Source organism: Engraulis encrasicolus, chromosome 6 (assembly GCF_034702125.1).
Source record: "Engraulis encrasicolus isolate BLACKSEA-1 chromosome 6, IST_EnEncr_1.0, whole genome shotgun sequence".
Classification (NCBI taxonomy): Eukaryota; Metazoa; Chordata; class Actinopteri; order Clupeiformes; family Engraulidae; genus Engraulis; species Engraulis encrasicolus.
This window is the reverse complement of record NC_085862.1, coordinates 16,285,381-16,302,880: the sequence shown is the minus strand read 5'-3', so window position 1 is coordinate 16,302,880 and position 17,500 is coordinate 16,285,381. Positions and strand designations below refer to the sequence as shown.

The window sequence follows — 17,500 nt, the reverse complement described above, 5'->3', positions numbered from 1 at the left end:
ACACTGCACTAAGGTAACCTGACCATGTCCCTGTCCCCACCTACCGTTGACCCTGCCGTCATGGCAACCACCTGCTGACATCTCTGACGGGTTAAGCGAGTTTCTCTGTGACCTCTATGACTTTGAATAAAGTTTAAAAAAAGAAAAAAACTTTATTTTCACTGACTTAAAGGTTATTTTCACTGACTTAAATCAAGAGGACGCCATAGGATCGATTCATACATGAAGCAACGGTCGGGGGCAGTACATGAGACAATTTTCAGGCAGAACAAGGAAGTACAGTTTGTACAGCGGCATTTCCCATGCATCTCTATGGGAGACTTGAAACAATGTATCTCCTTTTGAGTTGGCTCTGTTTTTTTCAAACGGTCGTTTCCCGTTCCTTTCAAACAACTCATTTTTTTTTCAATGTTTCATTTTAGAGAGCTATTAAATTGTTTAAATGACCAATGCGGATTGTTAGTTGGGTTGATCGACAGAATTGTTTTAAAGAATTCTTTTGATTGACAGTCAAACGCACTGTACCAGGAGTCGTCGGCCTATTAGCGCTTGTTGTCAGTGTTGAGCGGTACACTTCCAGAAATTTGTGGCGGAAGTATTCTCGCAGATCAATCGCAAATGCTTCAAAATCATTGAACGGAGTTGTGTAAAAGCCTGCTGTATTATCTAGGTCAGTGGTAATTTTAGATAAAATCTCTAACATGCTGTTTCGCTCTGTTGTTGTGTTCAGGCCTACAGAGAGCTGTGCTGGTGCTCGTTCCCGCACCTAATCTCAAACTGACCGACAATGATACAATAATTTGAGCATTTGGGATCCCGAAAGTTGGTGCATGTTGTAAATTGAAAAATATTCTGTTTTTTTTTCTCTGTTTTTTGACCTAGAAACACCTTAGCCTAGAAAGTACGCTGCATGGTGGGCCGCATTTCGTTGTTGCGCAGGCAGCTGTGGCGCCTGGTCCAAATTATGTGTATGCAACACCTGCAGACCACTGGCAGACCAACATACACAGACACAGAGAGGCCTTTTCATTTGCTTATGCAAACCCATTAGGAGAACCCTTTGACATTTGTTCAACACTTTTATCAGTGTGTGTCAATACGGCCCAGTCATGGGAAGGGCACAGTGGGGTTTCACAAGGCTTGTTTGTCCCTCTGTGCCTTTTTTTTTGCCTGTGCCTTTAATTTAATTATGTTTACCAAACTCCAGATCCGCTGGGCCTGGGGTTGAGACTGAACACAGCGTGCTCCCGCCTCGGGAGGAATGTTGACATTGTGAAACAAGCGCTGATGAAAAATGAAAAATTGGGTCCTTGTTAGATTTGTGTGTAGATGCGTGTGTGTGTGTGTGTGTGTGTGTGTGTGTGTGTGTGTGTGTGTGTGTGTGTGTGTGTGTGTGTGTGTGTGGTGTGTGTGTGTGTGTGTGTGTGTGTGTGTGTGTGTGTGTGTGTGTGTGTGTGTGTGTGTGTGTGTGTGTGTGTGTGTGTGTGTGTGTGTGTGTGTGTGTGTGTCATTGTACTGACTGTGTGTGTGTTTGTGTGTGTGTGTGTGTGTGTGTGTGTCATTGTACTGACTCAATGTCATTGTACTGAGTATAATGACAATATCAGGCTTTCTATTTCTATTCTCTATTTCGATTGCTATAAGCCATGAGAGCCATGTTAGCCCCTCTCCATACGCCATAAGAACCATGTTAGCTAGCTGCCTCTGCCCTTTACCATAACCCATAGCCCCTTAATGCGTGCCGTACCTCCAGTGGCACGCTGTAATAGTCATTGAAATGTAACTACCATAGCGCTACAATACTATGACACAACACAGACCCTTTAGTAATGCACCACGACTTGGTCATTACCATACTGGTAACAACAAATGTATAAAGCCGCATCTTAAGGGGATAAGAGCCATGAGGGCTAGCTGCCTCTAGTCCCCATAAGCCAAGGGTTGGGAACTGTTTTCATTTGAGGGGCCACTTCAACGAGCCATACTATATTGAAAGCGGCCACCTTTACAACGGACCCCACCTTCACGGGGTCCCCTGAAAATATAGCTTAACTGTAGTGCAAATGTGATGTAAATGTAAATGTAAATTGGGGGCCGCATAAGACGGCCTCACGGGCCGTAAACAGCCTCCGGGCCATAGGTTTCTCACCCATGCCTTAAGTCAGTGGTTCTCAATCTTTTTCAGACCGAGGACCACTTTGTCCCCCCAAAATTGTTCAGGGACCACCTGTCAACTGAATTGCTAATTGACACTGTTCATTTTGATGCAGATTACTAACGTTTTATTCACATTTACAAGTCTGTCTTATTGTGGTAAAAAAAAATGACTTCAGCTATGTTTAGCTTTGTAATAATGTTACAAATGTAGCCTACTGCTAGCTTGTCTTGGGAAATTAGAAATCTCCTCACGGGCCACCTGGGCTTTGTCACGGACCACCGGTGGTCCCTGGACCACACTTTGAGAATCACTGCCTTAAGTCAAAAGAACCATGCTAACTAGCTGCCTCTGCCCTTCCCCTCTCTCTCATTGTCCTACTATGCACTCAGTAACCTCTGCAATCCAAACCCCCAGCACACCCCACCACCACAAAGACGTGTGCACACACGCATGCACACACACGCACGCACGCACACACACACACACACACACACACACACACACACACACACATGCACACACACACACACACACACACACACACACACACACACACACACACACACACACACACCACGCACACGCACCCGCACACACTCACACACAGCACCCAGCTGTTACACAAGTTCATTCTCATGGCCAGTTCATTCTCCAGACACACAAATCACACATGCAGACTAGCACTCCCTCTGTGTGTGTGTGTCTGTGTTAATGGGTCTGTATCTCCCCATCTCTGTCTGTCCATCTGTCTCTGTCTTTATCTTCATATATCTCTGCAGTTCTCTCACTCTTTCTCTCTTTCTTTCTCTCTCTTTCTATCCCTCTCTCTGTCTGTCTCTTGTTCTCTCTGTCAGTCTGTGTCTTCATGTTTGTTTGTGTCTGCCCCCCCTCATATGCACGCACACTGCACACACACGTACACTGCACACACATGCATAAGCGCACACACACATGCACGCACACGCACACACACAAACGCTACTTTACACATAACTTCAATACAGTGTCAGTAACAAGCAGCAGCCTTGAATTGCTCCCCCCCAAGCGACTTGCCCTCAAGGCCATGGCTGTTTCACTGTGCAACAGCAGCATTGTGCAGCCAAGAGAGAGAGAGAGTGTAAGAGAGAGAGAGAGAGAGATATGCAAACACGAGATGCACCGGATCCTGATTTTTAGGATCCTGCCGGATACCGGATCCACTGCTTAAGATCCTGCCGGATCCGGAACCGGATACCAGATCCTATGAAAGAGTTGAAACACATAGCCTACTCACACACGTGGGCCCTTTTTATCACGTTGGCTCAAACTATTTTGACTGAAAAGCCTCGGCTACTGGATCCTGGATCCTGGAACCGGATCCGGATCCTGTGAAAAACCCTATTATCCTGCCGGATCCGGAACCGGATCTTGGATCCGGTGCATCTCCAATGCAGACACACATGAGAAAAACAATGGTCTCCATTATGGCCTCTTAGACATTCACTGAAGTCCATTTTCAGAGGTCTTTTTCCATACGCAGAGTGTTTTGTCTTCTGTGTTGCGTGTGTGTGTGTGTGTGTGTGTGGGGGGGTGTTGGATGTGGGTGCGCGTGCACGTACATGCGCGAGTGTGTAAGTGCGTGTGTGGAGCTGTGTACTGTAGGCCTATATCTGCACACAGTCTCACACAATTACTTGTTTTGATGTTATATTTTTTTGTATAATTATTCATTCTGATCATCTTTTTAACTTAGCACCAGTTCCTGTCCAGGGACTACAGATGAAAATTAGCCTTGAGTATAATCTGGCTCAATTTTATGTTGTGCACTGTCCTTATCAAATAAGCATTACACTAAACTAAACTATCGGCTGCAGCTGTCAACGTACGTTTCTTGTTGCCTGTACCGCCATGTCCCCTGTCCCTCATGTCGCCTGTACAGTGAGGGAAGGTGAGAGGAGGTGACGGAGGGTAGGGGAGGGTAGGGCAGGGGAGGTGAGATGAGATGAGATGAGGTTAAGGGAGGTGAAGGGAGGTGGAGGGGACCCAGCGACCGGCCTGCCTGCCTGACTGTATAATCCCTTTGTGTTTGTCTCCACAGCAGGGCTTCGAGGAGAAGAACGAGAATGAGACTCCCATGGTGCGCTACTGTGCCGTCTCCAGCATCGACAGCGGCCACAAAGCCCCAATTACCGACATACAATGGCTGCCGGAAAGCTTCGAGGTACCTCAGGGGTGATGGTGACGGCGCAAGGGGTGTCCAGGGTAGCGTTAGCACTCCGGGGCCATGCTTGTGTGTGTGTGTGTGTGTGTGTGTGTGTGTGTGTGTGTGTGTGTGTGTGTGTGTGTGTGTGTGTGTGTGTGTGTGTGTGTGTGTGTGTGTGTGTGTGTGTGTGTGTGTGTGTGTGTGTGAACACGTTGTGCGTGTGTGTGTGTGTGTGTGTGGGTCGGCTGATGTGTGCATGTGGGGTTTAAGGAGTTGTGAGGGTAACAGTGGTACTGAGAATATTGTGTGTGCGGGGTGGGGGGGGTGAGTTGTTTTTGGGCTCTTTTGACAAGCTTCCGCCATGGTCATGCTACAGAATGTCATCTGACAGGGCCTGAAAGGATTTTGTTTTGGGCTTAATGCTTTTGTGTCCTTCGAAGAAAAACACTCCTTTGTGGACGTAATTTGCTCATGTCACAGTTAAAACAGTTAATACAGCAATGATTAAAAGGAGATTTTTCAATTAGGCCTGTTTACATTGGTTTGAATGACAGCCGAAACACTTATTAGCTGATAGGGCTCTTTTCTTCTTTGAAAGAAAGAAAACAGCGCAGCAGGCAGATTCTGATGTTGAGTAATCGCTTTAAACAAAGTGGCTGACGCTGCACACTAGTAACTCAATACACACGGGGTGCTTTTAAGCGTTCACACCTAATTTAAAGGCTGCTATTGGGCTCGCTTCCGCCAGGAAGAGCTGGTCTGCCCTTAAGAGCTGATGCTCTGTTATCATGGCAGGAGACTTCTCTCTAGTGTCTTCTTTCTAATGTCCAATAAACCAGCCAAATATGAACACAAGCGCATGCGTACACACACAGACACACTTGCGTGCGCGTGTACACACACGCACACACATGCATCTAGACATACACACATGCAGACACACACACACGCACATTACATTCATTATATTACATTTCATTTAGCTGACGCATTTATTCAGAGCGACTTACATTTACTATTTTTTCAGGGTATTGGTTACAGTCCCTGGAGCAATGTGGGGTTAGGTGCCTTGGATGCAGGTGTAGGGAGAGGTCAGGTGTGATTCGAACCTACAACCCCCAGATTGAAAGACCAACTCCCTAACCGTTAGGCCACGGCTGCCCCACACACACACACACATACACACCCAACCACACACACACAGACACAGACACACACACTCACTCCGCCTGTACTGATGGGTATGATTTAGTACTTAAAAATTTTCAGTGCTACAATACCACTGGGGCTGGCTCTGGTAAGGCCATAGGTCACCATGATGATTGACATTTGAGGGATGGCACGGCACACTCAATGGCCGTCGAGTTGCAGCAAGCCTCATACAAAATGGAAGGTCAAAGAGGAGACGCTCGCTGGGTGACCTCACCAGGCTGTAAATGGTGTCCCCTGCATCGAGCACCCATCACTTCCTGTCTCCTCACTGAGGCAGGTAGTAATCACACACACACACACACACACACACACACACACACACACACACACACACACACACACACACACACACATGCACACTCGTGTGCGTACAGACACACACACACACACACACACACACACACACACACACACACACACACACACACACACACACACACACACACACACACACACACACACACACACACAAACCCACACACACAACACACACACACACACACACACACACACACGCACACACACACACACACACACACACACACACACACACACACACACACACACACACAGTGAGTCCTCTGGCTAGAAGAGGAAGGGCAGGTACGGAGTGCAGGTCATTGCCCTTAGACAAAACATAGCCAAGCAGGCAGACTGTTGTCTGCAAAAAAAGACAGAGGGCGGAAAAACGTCTTCACGAGGTCAGATGTACTCGTAAATAAAAATGCAAAACTGAGTTGTCATGGAAAATGACCCCGTGGCATGTTCATGAATAAAGAAACCCACAAACTAACAAAACAAACAGAATCATTCAAATTCCGGTAAATTTAAATTCAGATGAGTTTGTTGAATGTTGGTAGGTTGAGGGTGAAAATTGGGCACATCCCAGGAAAAAGTGCACATGAGGCTCACAAAAATAACAAAATCTTTGTATGTCCATTCTAGCTGTCCAGACAAGGAGTACCTTTGGAAAACAAGACTGGTGTCTGTGTGCAGATAGTCACCTGTGCTCCCGACTGGTATGTGCATCCCTTACCTGCAATTTTCGGCAATAGGCATGTTGTATACCGCATGTAGAAATAGCCTTATCCGTTTGTCTATTTGAATGGACTGCATCTGTAGATGTTCTGTATAATATATAGGAGGTGTTAAAGGTGGAGTTGCAGGTATGACATCACGTTGGGGGAACTCCCCCAGGTTCCCTCCAGGTTCTACATAGACTCCTATGAGCCTGCGGAACCCCCAACGTGATGTCATAATAGTACATATTCTTAAAATGGTTAACCTGCAACCCCACCTTTAAGTGTTAATGCATAGAACAGATGTTGTTTACCTTAAGTTTCCATGCATTGCCGCTCCAAGTAGGCAATATCCACCGCTACAGGTTCATTCTCTTTTTTGAAAACACATGTACTTTTGTAGCCTTTGTGTTCCCACTTCGGTCAGAAAGGTCAGGGGGAAGCACAACCCTACTCTGTCATCATGGTAAAGGGTTCCGTTTGGTCCATGAGCAAATCTTTCATGTTTTTCATCTTTTTTTATTTCGTCAAACCTCAGGACTACAGCTCTTTTGTAGCCTTGTGTTCGGTCTTTGACCAAAAGCTTGGGAATTAAAATAATACAAGTGAGAAGGCATTTTTCTTTCAGTGTTTCATTTTGTTCATGTCAGTCTGGCACCTTTCAGTCATGTGTGCTTTTTAATCCATGTAAATGCCCATTTTGTCGACTGTGGTCATTCCCTCAGCTCTGTGTTGGTGTGGGACATCCGGTTGGCCAAGTTCGGCTCACATGAGGACGAAAGGAAACACAAGGCAGAGGAGAAGGTCCACTACAACCCCAATGGAGCTTCCAACCCCTTCAAACACCTCGACCTCTGCTGGAAACCACTCATGAAGGTGCTCATAGCTTTAGACTGTCTATGTAGGTGTATGTGGGAAGTGTTGAATGTTAGTATCTGTCGCACTAATGTCCTATGTACTTAACCCTATTCTAATGTCCTGAAAAAAAACTCTAACCTATGCCATTTTCTGTGTATTTCCTGTGCATTTCCTTGGCTTGTGTTTGTCGTTCAGGTTTATATAGTGTGGCTATGGTTCTGGCCAGTGATACAGTATATATGTACAACGTGTGTATTATATCAGTTATATTTATTTATAGTGCCTATTTCATACTTTGGCTGTCCTGCAGGTAACCCTTCCAAAGATTGACTCCAGCGGTGAATACAGCCCATTCAAAATTTGCATGCGACACAACACAACCGATATCCAAGTTGGTGAGTTGACCGTTTTAGACAGATTGCCCTGCTCAGTATGGGAGGCCTTTGGTCAGCACTGAGCATTGAGAGCGAAAATAGTTTGGAAACAAGTAGCAAATATGATACATACTCTACAGGTACATGATGTTTAGAAGGTCAACTGTGTTAAGACGCTCAATGCTGATACTCCAGGGTGTATGCAGGGTTTTAAAAAGTATTAAAAGGTGATAAATTCAGAAGCCAAAATTTAATGGTCTTAAAAGTTGTAAATTTCCTCAAAAGGTATTATTTTTTGAGAAATGTGGTATTATTTTTTTAGTGTTACCATTTTGATAAAAAAAATCTTTGTTGGTTCACCAATTATCACTGTGTTTTTCATAAAACAGTGATTCGCGCAACTGTAGCCAGATGAGCATTGTACCGTCCCGCCGTACTGCTCCCTTTCGGGCATCTTTTCTGCAAAAAACGAAAATGTATTGTAATGTTAAGGAGGTAGAAATTACAAAAGATGTCTTGTCAATACTTGCATCGGAGTGTCGTGATGGTTGTAAAAAAAGTCTAAAGGTAGTGAAAAGGGGTATTAAATGGTAGTAAATTTGACTTCAAGATTTGTGTATATACCCTACTTCTTTTCCATAGAAATGTAAAAGTGCAACCCTGATGCTTTCTCCAACTTCAATTGTTTGACTTTGATGAACACATGTTAATAATAAGTCAGTACAGTGTAACTAACGTATATATTATACATATATAACTACTGGTAATGGTCACTCTGAGTGTTCCTGTGGTGCAGTGCGCTAATTCTTCTGACCACATAAGGGCTATATGCATTGGCCATGGGGACCTTGGCCTGGGTCTGGTCTGGGTCATATCTCAGCCCTTCCCCATCTCTCTCTCCCACTCACTTCCTATCTGCTCTCACACTGTTGTATCTGAGTAAAAAGCAAACAATACAAACAATAAATACATAAATGCATGATCAGGGTGGCTCTGTGAAACAGCAGCGTTGCACTGTTTTTTTAATTTGATCCTTAAAGTTAGATCCTCCAGACGCTGCTCCTCCAGACTTGCTATCAAGGGGGGTGACCTCTGACCTCCGTCTGACTGTACTGACGTTCTCCTCATGTGCCACCCTCTGTAACCCCCAAACGACCTCCTGGACTTTGCAAAGGATTTACCCCTAGGTGGCTAAGCATACAGGGGAGTTGGTCATCAAGTCTCTTGACTGAGCTGTTTGGACAGGAGACGAGACATGATGAAATGAGATGGGATGAGACATGTCTTTCTGTTTCTGCCACGTGCAGGCCAGATCCTGCATCTCTGTTCTGAAGGGCCTTTGGTGTTGTGGAGTGAAGAGTAAGGTAGCCAAGGAGGGGAGGGGATTGGCCAGTATAGTAGGCAGTGTTGCCAGATTGGGCGGTTTCCCACCCAATTGGGCTGCTTAGGATGACTGTCTGCTGGTAAAAAGGGCAAAAAATGGCATTTGGGCGGGGTTTTGGCCATAGAAATCAATAACATTTATTTAGAATTGGACGGGTACTTTGGTACTTCCAGGTGGATTTTGAGCATTTTTTGACCTGGAAATTGTCAGTCTCATCTGGCAACCCTGATAGTAGGCGCATCTGAGGGGTACTTTGAAGAGGTGGCGGTGTGGTGTGGTGTGGAGGTATAGGGGGTGAGGGAGGGGATGGGATGGCCAGTGTAGTAGGCCCATCTCAGGTTCCCTCATCCCCCAGAGATGCATCAGTGGCCCCAGTGATCAGCGGGCCGTGGCCTCCCTGACGGCTCCCCAGCCTCCCTCTCCGGTTTCATGGCGGCGATGTTTTTTTACTTTATTAAGCTCCAGCTCCCCTTAACAAGGCCAGTCTAAGACGCCCATCCACTCTGCACTATTAGGCTTTGTTGACTGTCAGCTGTTTGCAATAAGCTCCCGAAGCCAGATGATGTTCTTTTGAAGAGGCACGTCTTTGTTCCTCTTCCTCTCTCTCTCTCTCTCTCTCTCTCTCTCTCTCTCTCTCTCTCTCTCGCTCTCTCTCTCTTTCTCTCTGTCTCGTGCCCGCTATTAATATAAAATTATAGTGAGGTTGTGAATTCAATTCAGCAATAATTCCCTAGGCCAAAAAAGAAATATCCCTGATGAAGGCTTGTTCATGCTGGTCCAGAAGGACTCTTTGTCTCTAATATTGCTTTTTTTATCATCACACTTTTCTGTTTCCCCACTATCATTTTTCATTGTCTTTGGCTTTCATTCTATATCTCCATCTCCCATATCTATCTCATATATCTCATATATCTCATGTACCTCTCTTTTTCTTAACTCCTGTCTATCTTCACCTGTCTCTATCTCTGCTTGTATATCTGCTCTCTCTCTCTCTCTCGCGCGCGCGCTCGCTCTCTCTCTCTCTCTCTCTCTCTCTCTCTCTCTCTCTCTCTCTCTCTCTCCCTCTCTCTCTCTCTCTCTCTTCTTGACGCCCTTCAGGTCCCTGTTGGTTTAGGTAATTAACAGGATGGGCCAGGCTGGGTCCCCTGTGGCATGCGAGGTGGCAGACAGAGAAAGGGGAGCTGGCGCTGCTCTCCACAGGGAGAGCTCCTGACACTGCTCAGCCCTAATTGAAAAGTGTGACATGGATATGTGTCAAATTCACACGGCCGTATGGCATGGCAACGCTGGCCTCCTGCTCTCTACAGGGGGATGGGGTGGGGTGGAGTTTAGTGGGGTGGGGTGGGGATGGGCATTACCATCTGAGCACTGCTGAATCACTCGACGGACGGCCATGCTTGGACGGTGTACCGAATGCTTGGGCAATAAGAGTTCTATAGGATTTTGAGATCCATACAACAATATGATTAGACATTTTGGAATCTTGCATCCACAAAAACTTTTGTTTTAGGTATTATTTTAGAGAGAGAGAGAGAGAGAGAGAGAGAGAGAGAGAGAGAGAGAGAGAGAGAGAGAGAGAGAGAGAGAGAGAGAGAGAGAGAGAGAGTAATTTGATCTGAGGCTTAGATAGATAACTCATTGATAGCAGGAGCTCTATCAGCAGTCTCCTGATAAGGTGCTATACTACTGTATATCCAAGTGGTATCCAGCTTTGGCCCTGTGGAGGCAGACCCCACAGGTGTAACCACACAGGTCTCACCTGGGTGTTCCTAGACAAACATGCTGTTTTCATTCAGGTCAACTAGACAAAAAAAATGTACACCCAGGACATCTAGACAAAAATGCCACTTACACCCAGGGCAACTACACAAAAATGTAATTTATAACCAGGACAAGGCAAAAATGTAATTTATAACCAGGACAAGGCAAAAATGTACTCCCAGGTCTCACCCGGATGTTGCTTGACAAAGACGTTCAATCACACGTATGTTCTTAATTTTGTGTTTTGGGATGGGTTGAAACAGCCACACTTCACCCTGAGAAAGTGGAGGTGCCCGACTACAGCATGCTTAGGATCCCGTCTCCCAAGCAGCTCAAGACCGTAGATGACATATGCACCATGTTCTACGTGGGGACCGAGGTACACACATATCTATCTATCTATCTATCTATCTATCTATCTATCTATCTATCTATCTATCTATCTATCTATCTATCTATCTATCTATCTATCTATCTATCTATCTATCTATCTATCTATCTATCTATCTATCTATCAACAGTATCTACGTTGTATCTATTTATTTATCTATGCACCATGTTCTACAGGCGGACCGAGGTAAAGATATTTATCCATGCATCATGCTATAGACACCCTATTCCTGCAGCATGCATCACATTTTTTAGTCAAGTACTTCCACTTAAAAATTATGACTTTCTTGTTAACAAACATGATGCAAATTTCAGTGTGTGTGTGTGTGTGTCTATGTGTGTGTCTGTTTCTGTGTCTGTGTCTGTGTCTGTCTGTGTTTGTGTGTGGACTGTCTGTTCTGACTTTAGGATGGAGAAATCGTGTACACAGACTGGAAGTTGGAAAAGGACCATGAATCAGGAAAGCTTTTCAGTAAGACGCCATCATTGCACAGCCAGACAGCTATGCCTGTGTGTTTGCTACAGATATTTCTCAATATGAAATTAGTTTGGTAATTTCCAGCCCTGGTGTTCAACACAAAACAGTAAGCAACCACAAATATTATTAATTTTTGATTGCGAAACGCTGTTCATTTTTCGTGAGCGTTAAGGCCTCAAGCTCATTTTCTCCTCCAGCGATGTATTTGAGGTTTACCTCTGTGACTCACTGCCTATGATTTACGACAGCGTAGACAGAAAGCCACAAGGGCCCCAAAAAAGTACAAATTTGTGGTGTGACAGATTCGGTGGAAGTCAGGCGCAGCTATTTGGAGTTAATTTGCAGCGGGAGATTATGTGTGTTCTGTCATGTTGAGATTGGCAGCGCTTGCGCATTTGATTATCCAGCACATTGCACAACACGGCACGTCTTTGGGAGCGAGAGAGGATGGATTATCGTTTTTGCTTCAAGGGGGAAATTACCTTCTAAATCCCATTACCTTCAGGGTGGTTGCTGTGCAATTAAACTGAGTTATGATACATTTATTACCCCCGTGTTTTCTGTAAATGTATGCATAAAAATGGGTTGAGTGAATAGGGGGGTGCTGTGGCGCAGCGCTCTAAGCCCCCCACATTTGGGCTTGCATGCCCACGGGGACCCCGGTTCGAGTCCCACCGGGGTCATTTCCCAATCCTCCCCCGTCTCTCTGTCCCACTCGCTTCCTGTCTCCATCTCACACTGTCCTGTCAAATTAAGACATAAGAGCCCCTAAAAAAACATTAAAAAAAAAACAATGGGTCGAGTGAAATGTGCACTTCCAGACCTTGGAGTTGGTTCACATTAGTGGCACATCCAGGGTCTTTTTCTTTTTGGTATGACTCATTCTTCTTTTCCTCTCATTTCTTCTTCTTCTCTCTCTCTGTCTCTCTTCTCCTTTCCCTTTCCCTCTCCACCTCCCTTTCCATGTCTTTCTGTTCCTCTCTCTCTCTCTCTCTCTCTCTCTCTCTCTCTCTCTCTCTCCCTCTCTCTCTCTCTCCCTGGTCTCCAGGTCGTAAGCCTACCCATCGCTACGTCACCCATGACGGCTCGGTCAACACGGTGCGGCGCTCCCCGTTCTTCGAGGACATCCTCCTGACGGTGGGCGGCTGGAGGTTTGCCATCTGGAAGGAGGGGGTCATGGTAAATCCACTCCACGCACATCAATACCAATACCACGCAGACTGCACTGCTCTGCACTTCACTGCTCTGCACTGCAGCATTTAGCTGTTATCTTACTGTACATGACCATCCCAACCCCTACACTCCCTACCAGGGCTTGACACTAGCACCTGCCAACCGGCCAAATGCTGGTAAAACTTTGCTGTGGCTAGTAACAATTTTGGTCTCACTAGCCACTTTGACTGGTAATTTATTCTTTGGTGTGACAAATTACAGTAGTTGCATCGATTATTTGTATTTGAATGCAAGAATATTCAAAAGAAAAGAATGGACATTAGAGCTCTGGCTAGCAGAAAGGCTAAATGGCTAGTGAAAACCACTAGCCACAGTGGCCAGTGAGCAAAAAAGTTAACGTCAAGCCCTGCTCCCTACCCTACACCCCATGGCTGAAGTGCCCTCGAGCAAGTCACCTAACCTCACATTGCTCCAGGGACTGTAACCAATACCCCGTAAATAAGTCGCTTTGAATGTAATGTAGCATCATGTAATGTGATTAATTGTAATGTAACATTAGGTTTGCCATCTGGAAGGAAGGAATGTTAAAACCATGCACATCAATACCACACAGACTAAACTGCACGGCAGGCACTGTAATGCAGCATTTAGCTGCGATCTTACAGTAGATTGAGAATTGCTGCATACTGTGTACATGTAGAGCTGGGCGATATGGGAAAAAAAAAACCTATATCACGATATGGATTGCTTTATATCACGATAAAAATATATATCACGATATAGCACAATTAAATACGTTTTCAGTTATTCTCTTTATTTGCTCTTTATTTTTTCATGTCGCAAAACAACCTTTCTTTAAAATGGATCTTTTTATTGTTATTTTTACAGTTACATGAACTTATAGTGTGTATTGTGACAACATGGAATGTAATTAAATGATATTCAATTGTCTAAAACTGATAAAATTACTATCACGATATAAACGATATAGGAGAAAGGTCTTGATATATACTTTTATATCACGATAACGATTTATATCATCATATTGCACAGCCCTATGTACATGTTCTGGAAGTGCTTACACAAACTGCTGAGCTGTGTACGGGCCATGACACACTACTCTCCTCAACTTAAGTGAAGCCTTTATTGCTGTGCCCATCCCCTTCGTGATTCATGCTGAAAGGATGCACACAGTAAAAAAAAGTGTCGATATTTCCGCGTACACTTCTATAAATCCAGATGGAGTATTTACAACATGGTGTAGACTGTACAGCGTATCCCTTTAACATGGACTAAAAAGTCAGTGTAACATTCTGCAGGTGGCCAGTGTAATTTCAACTCTACAGATCTTAATGTTGTGTAGTATTTACTCGTATGAACGTTAGACTGACCAAAGAATAACACTAACACTACTTTTGTAACAGTAACACTACTTTTGAGTGGGGCCGGTTTAAGTTGTCTTTCGGAAGGCACTGAATTTTGTTCCCCAATTGTGCCCATCAACAGATTTAAGATGAATGGATTGCAGCAGCATAGATTTATTTTTTGCGTAGTGGTCTACCAGTAAATTGCAATGTTGCCACATTTAGCATGTTTATGGGGAAATAGGCATAGATAGGTTATGTGTACAGTGTATAGATAGATATTTTTTTAAAACTACAATAAGTGTTCATGTAGATGTACGTATAAGTACATTATGGACAGGTAGAGAAGTTAAGCCCACCTACCGGTACACGTTAACTGCATGTTTCTATTTAACAGTCTTCTTCTGTTTGTCTGGGGCACCTGAAGTGTTTTTGAGATCTGCGTGTTTGCACGCTGTGCTCCTGCTCCTGCTGATGATGGAGCCTCAAGTGGAACGGCCAGCTGTGCAAATCTCTCTTACAGATGAAATACTTTCCCATCATTAAACAACCACTTTCACATGCTCAGACATATGCATCTCTTCATATAGGTGGTTTGCTTTTAAAGTGTATAATAGGTGTTGAAGAAATATGCTTGAAAGACAACATGTCCAAACATCGACTGAAGGGCTTGTATTGTAATTCAGGTTTTTTTTTCAGGGCATGTAAAGGTTAAAGCTATGAAGAATTAAAATGGGGCATTTTAGCCGGGGTCTTGTTTTCAATTTCAACTAAGTGCAATTTACAGTTTTTCTCAATTGGTTTTGTACATTTCTCACAACAGAATAATCATTCTCAAAACGTCTTGTTCAATTGTGACTTCCTGTTGTTACCTGTGCACATGGTAAAATACGTTTCTCATAGTTTTCAGCATTTAGCAAATGATTTCATCACCATGCAAATGGTTGTGTGCGATTCTCAGTGTTTTTGTACATTATCAATTGATTTTGTTGTGTTCTGCAAAATGCTTTGTTATGATAATCCATGAAAGATCTCACTCCCCAAAACATTTACACAGTGACATAACATTTTGATGGCTCTGACACGTTCACAGACACAAAAACCTGGTTTTGAGAGATTGGCCAAGGGTTTTGAGCAAGAGATTGGGTTTTGCAGGTCATCCATGGTGTTTTGCCACTTGTTAAATCTTTTTTTGGAAATGAACGTGATGTTTTGCAAAATGCGATTAAGATTCGAGAAATGTACAAAACCAATTGAGAAAACCTGTAATAACTGTCTGCCATCTGTTATACCATGTTATGCTACATATGCTCTCCAATGTTTCTGGTTGCTAAACTTGGATGCATTATTTTACTGTATATTTTATGTGCCCTATGATTTAGACTTCACACAAAAATAATGTGATTCCCAAAATATTCTGAATAGAATCTCATCCAATGTAATGTTGTACGAAAATGGAATGGAATGAAACCTAATCCTCTCTCTCCCTCTGCGTAGAATAATTTTGTATATTCTCTGTGTGCCATTTGCACTTTACACAGAAGCGTTGTTATGATGTGTATGGACAATACAAATTAATCTAATCCAATGTAATGTAATGAAATCTGATCGCCTCTCGACTCGCTCCTCCAGAATTGTTTAGTATATTCTGTGTGTATCATTTGCTTTAATACAAAAATTGCTGATTCACATTCACAATACAAATCCATCTAATCCAATGTAATGTAGTGAGATGAGATCTGATCTCCTCTCTGCCTCTCCCCGACTTTCCCGCTCTTCTCTTTCTCTCTCCTCTCCCGCTCCATTCCTCCAGAACGGGCCCATCTTCCTGTCCCACTACTCCCAGACCAGGTGTACGCGGGGCTGCTGGTCCGCCTCGCGGCCGAGCGTCTTCTTCATCGGGAAGGAGGATGGCTGCGTGGAGATCTGGGACTTGCTGGAGAAGACCCACGAGCCCTCGCAGGTGCAGACCATCAGCACCGCCCGGGTCACCAGCATCAAACCCTGGATCATCTCCTGTGAGCGCTCACACTCACACACACACACACTCCTGTCCACTTGACTTCTCATCTCGTTTCCAGAGTCTTTTAATGACTCCCCATCTCTAGGGTTGTAAATAATAATTGATTTGAATCAATGCACAATCGGCCATTCAATTAATCGATTTGTCCACAAGAGAAACGATTAATCGTTATTAATCGATCAATCAAATTTTCTTATTATTGCACTCCTTTTATGAGCCTTTTTAGCTCATGCAGTAATCATGATACTGACTGTTATAATGATATTCCTCAAATAAAATGCATGCAGATATTTCAGCTTTTGCTTGTATTGTGTGTTTAACATTTCACACATAAGCCTAACGAAATGAATCAAATTGTGGAGCATTCTTAGTATCGCAAATAGTCGAATCGTTGGCCCTAAGAAATCAATATTGAATCGAATCGCCATGAAGACTCTGATTTACACCCCTACTCATCTCATTTGATGACATGACAGATATGTTTGTATATAGGCATTATTGCTTGTTGGTTTTTTTCTCTTTCTCTCTTCTTTTTCTTTTCCTGCCTATTTTATATGTTATTGTTTTTTTATGTATACTATGATGTGTGTCTGCCTATTGGGCCTAGAGCCTGTAATAAAGTTCATAATATGAATATATATATATATATAATATTATATAATTTCTGCAATCTTGAAATGACTCCTCATGTTGTTTCTACAGCGAAGCAGCATCTGCTTGCCATCTCAGACCACTTCGGGACACTGCACATCCTGGAGATCCCATGGACACTACGAAGCACCTCTGCAAGCGAGGTGTGTGTGTGTGTGTGTGTGTGTGTGTGTGTGTGTGTGTGTGTGTGTGTGTGTGTGTGTGTGTGTGTGTGTGTGTGTGTGTGTGTGTGTGTGTGTGTGTGTGTGTGTGTGTGTGTGTGCGTGCGTGTGTGCGTGTCATTATTACTCTTCCATGTATTCCACTGCTCTTTTGCTGTGAGTGTGGTACGTGTAAGTTTGTCTTAACTATTAATACAGCAAATGGCCGATAGAATCACTTTAGACCCATAGAAACACTACCGCTGTTTGCTGACAGGAGTTCAACTGTCACACGCTTCAGTGGGCTCAATTTCAGGCATTCACTACTGTACA

At 44.0% G+C, this 17,500-nt stretch overlaps 1 protein-coding gene across 3 annotated transcripts in view; it reads left to right on the top strand.

Moving 5' to 3' along the window:
• The window catches only part of dnai3 (dynein axonemal intermediate chain 3), a 38,327-nt gene that overhangs the window by 17,543 nt on the left and 3,284 nt on the right, over positions 1-17,500 (top strand). For 2 of the 3 annotated variants that reach the window (XM_063200784.1, XM_063200786.1), the window contains 9 exons: positions 4,236-4,358; positions 6,498-6,571; positions 7,297-7,447; positions 7,740-7,824; positions 11,212-11,327; positions 11,747-11,810; positions 12,865-12,995; positions 16,167-16,371; positions 17,079-17,170. In XM_063200784.1, the coding sequence (XP_063056854.1) occupies positions 4,236-4,358; positions 6,498-6,571; positions 7,297-7,447; positions 7,740-7,824; positions 11,212-11,327; positions 11,747-11,810; positions 12,865-12,995; positions 16,167-16,371; positions 17,079-17,170 (1,041 nt within the window). The remainder of the gene's footprint in view (positions 1-4,235; positions 4,359-6,497; positions 6,572-7,296; positions 7,448-7,739; positions 7,825-11,211; positions 11,328-11,746; positions 11,811-12,864; positions 12,996-16,166; positions 16,372-17,078; positions 17,171-17,500) is intronic. The other variant, XM_063200785.1, reaches the window with a different exon arrangement.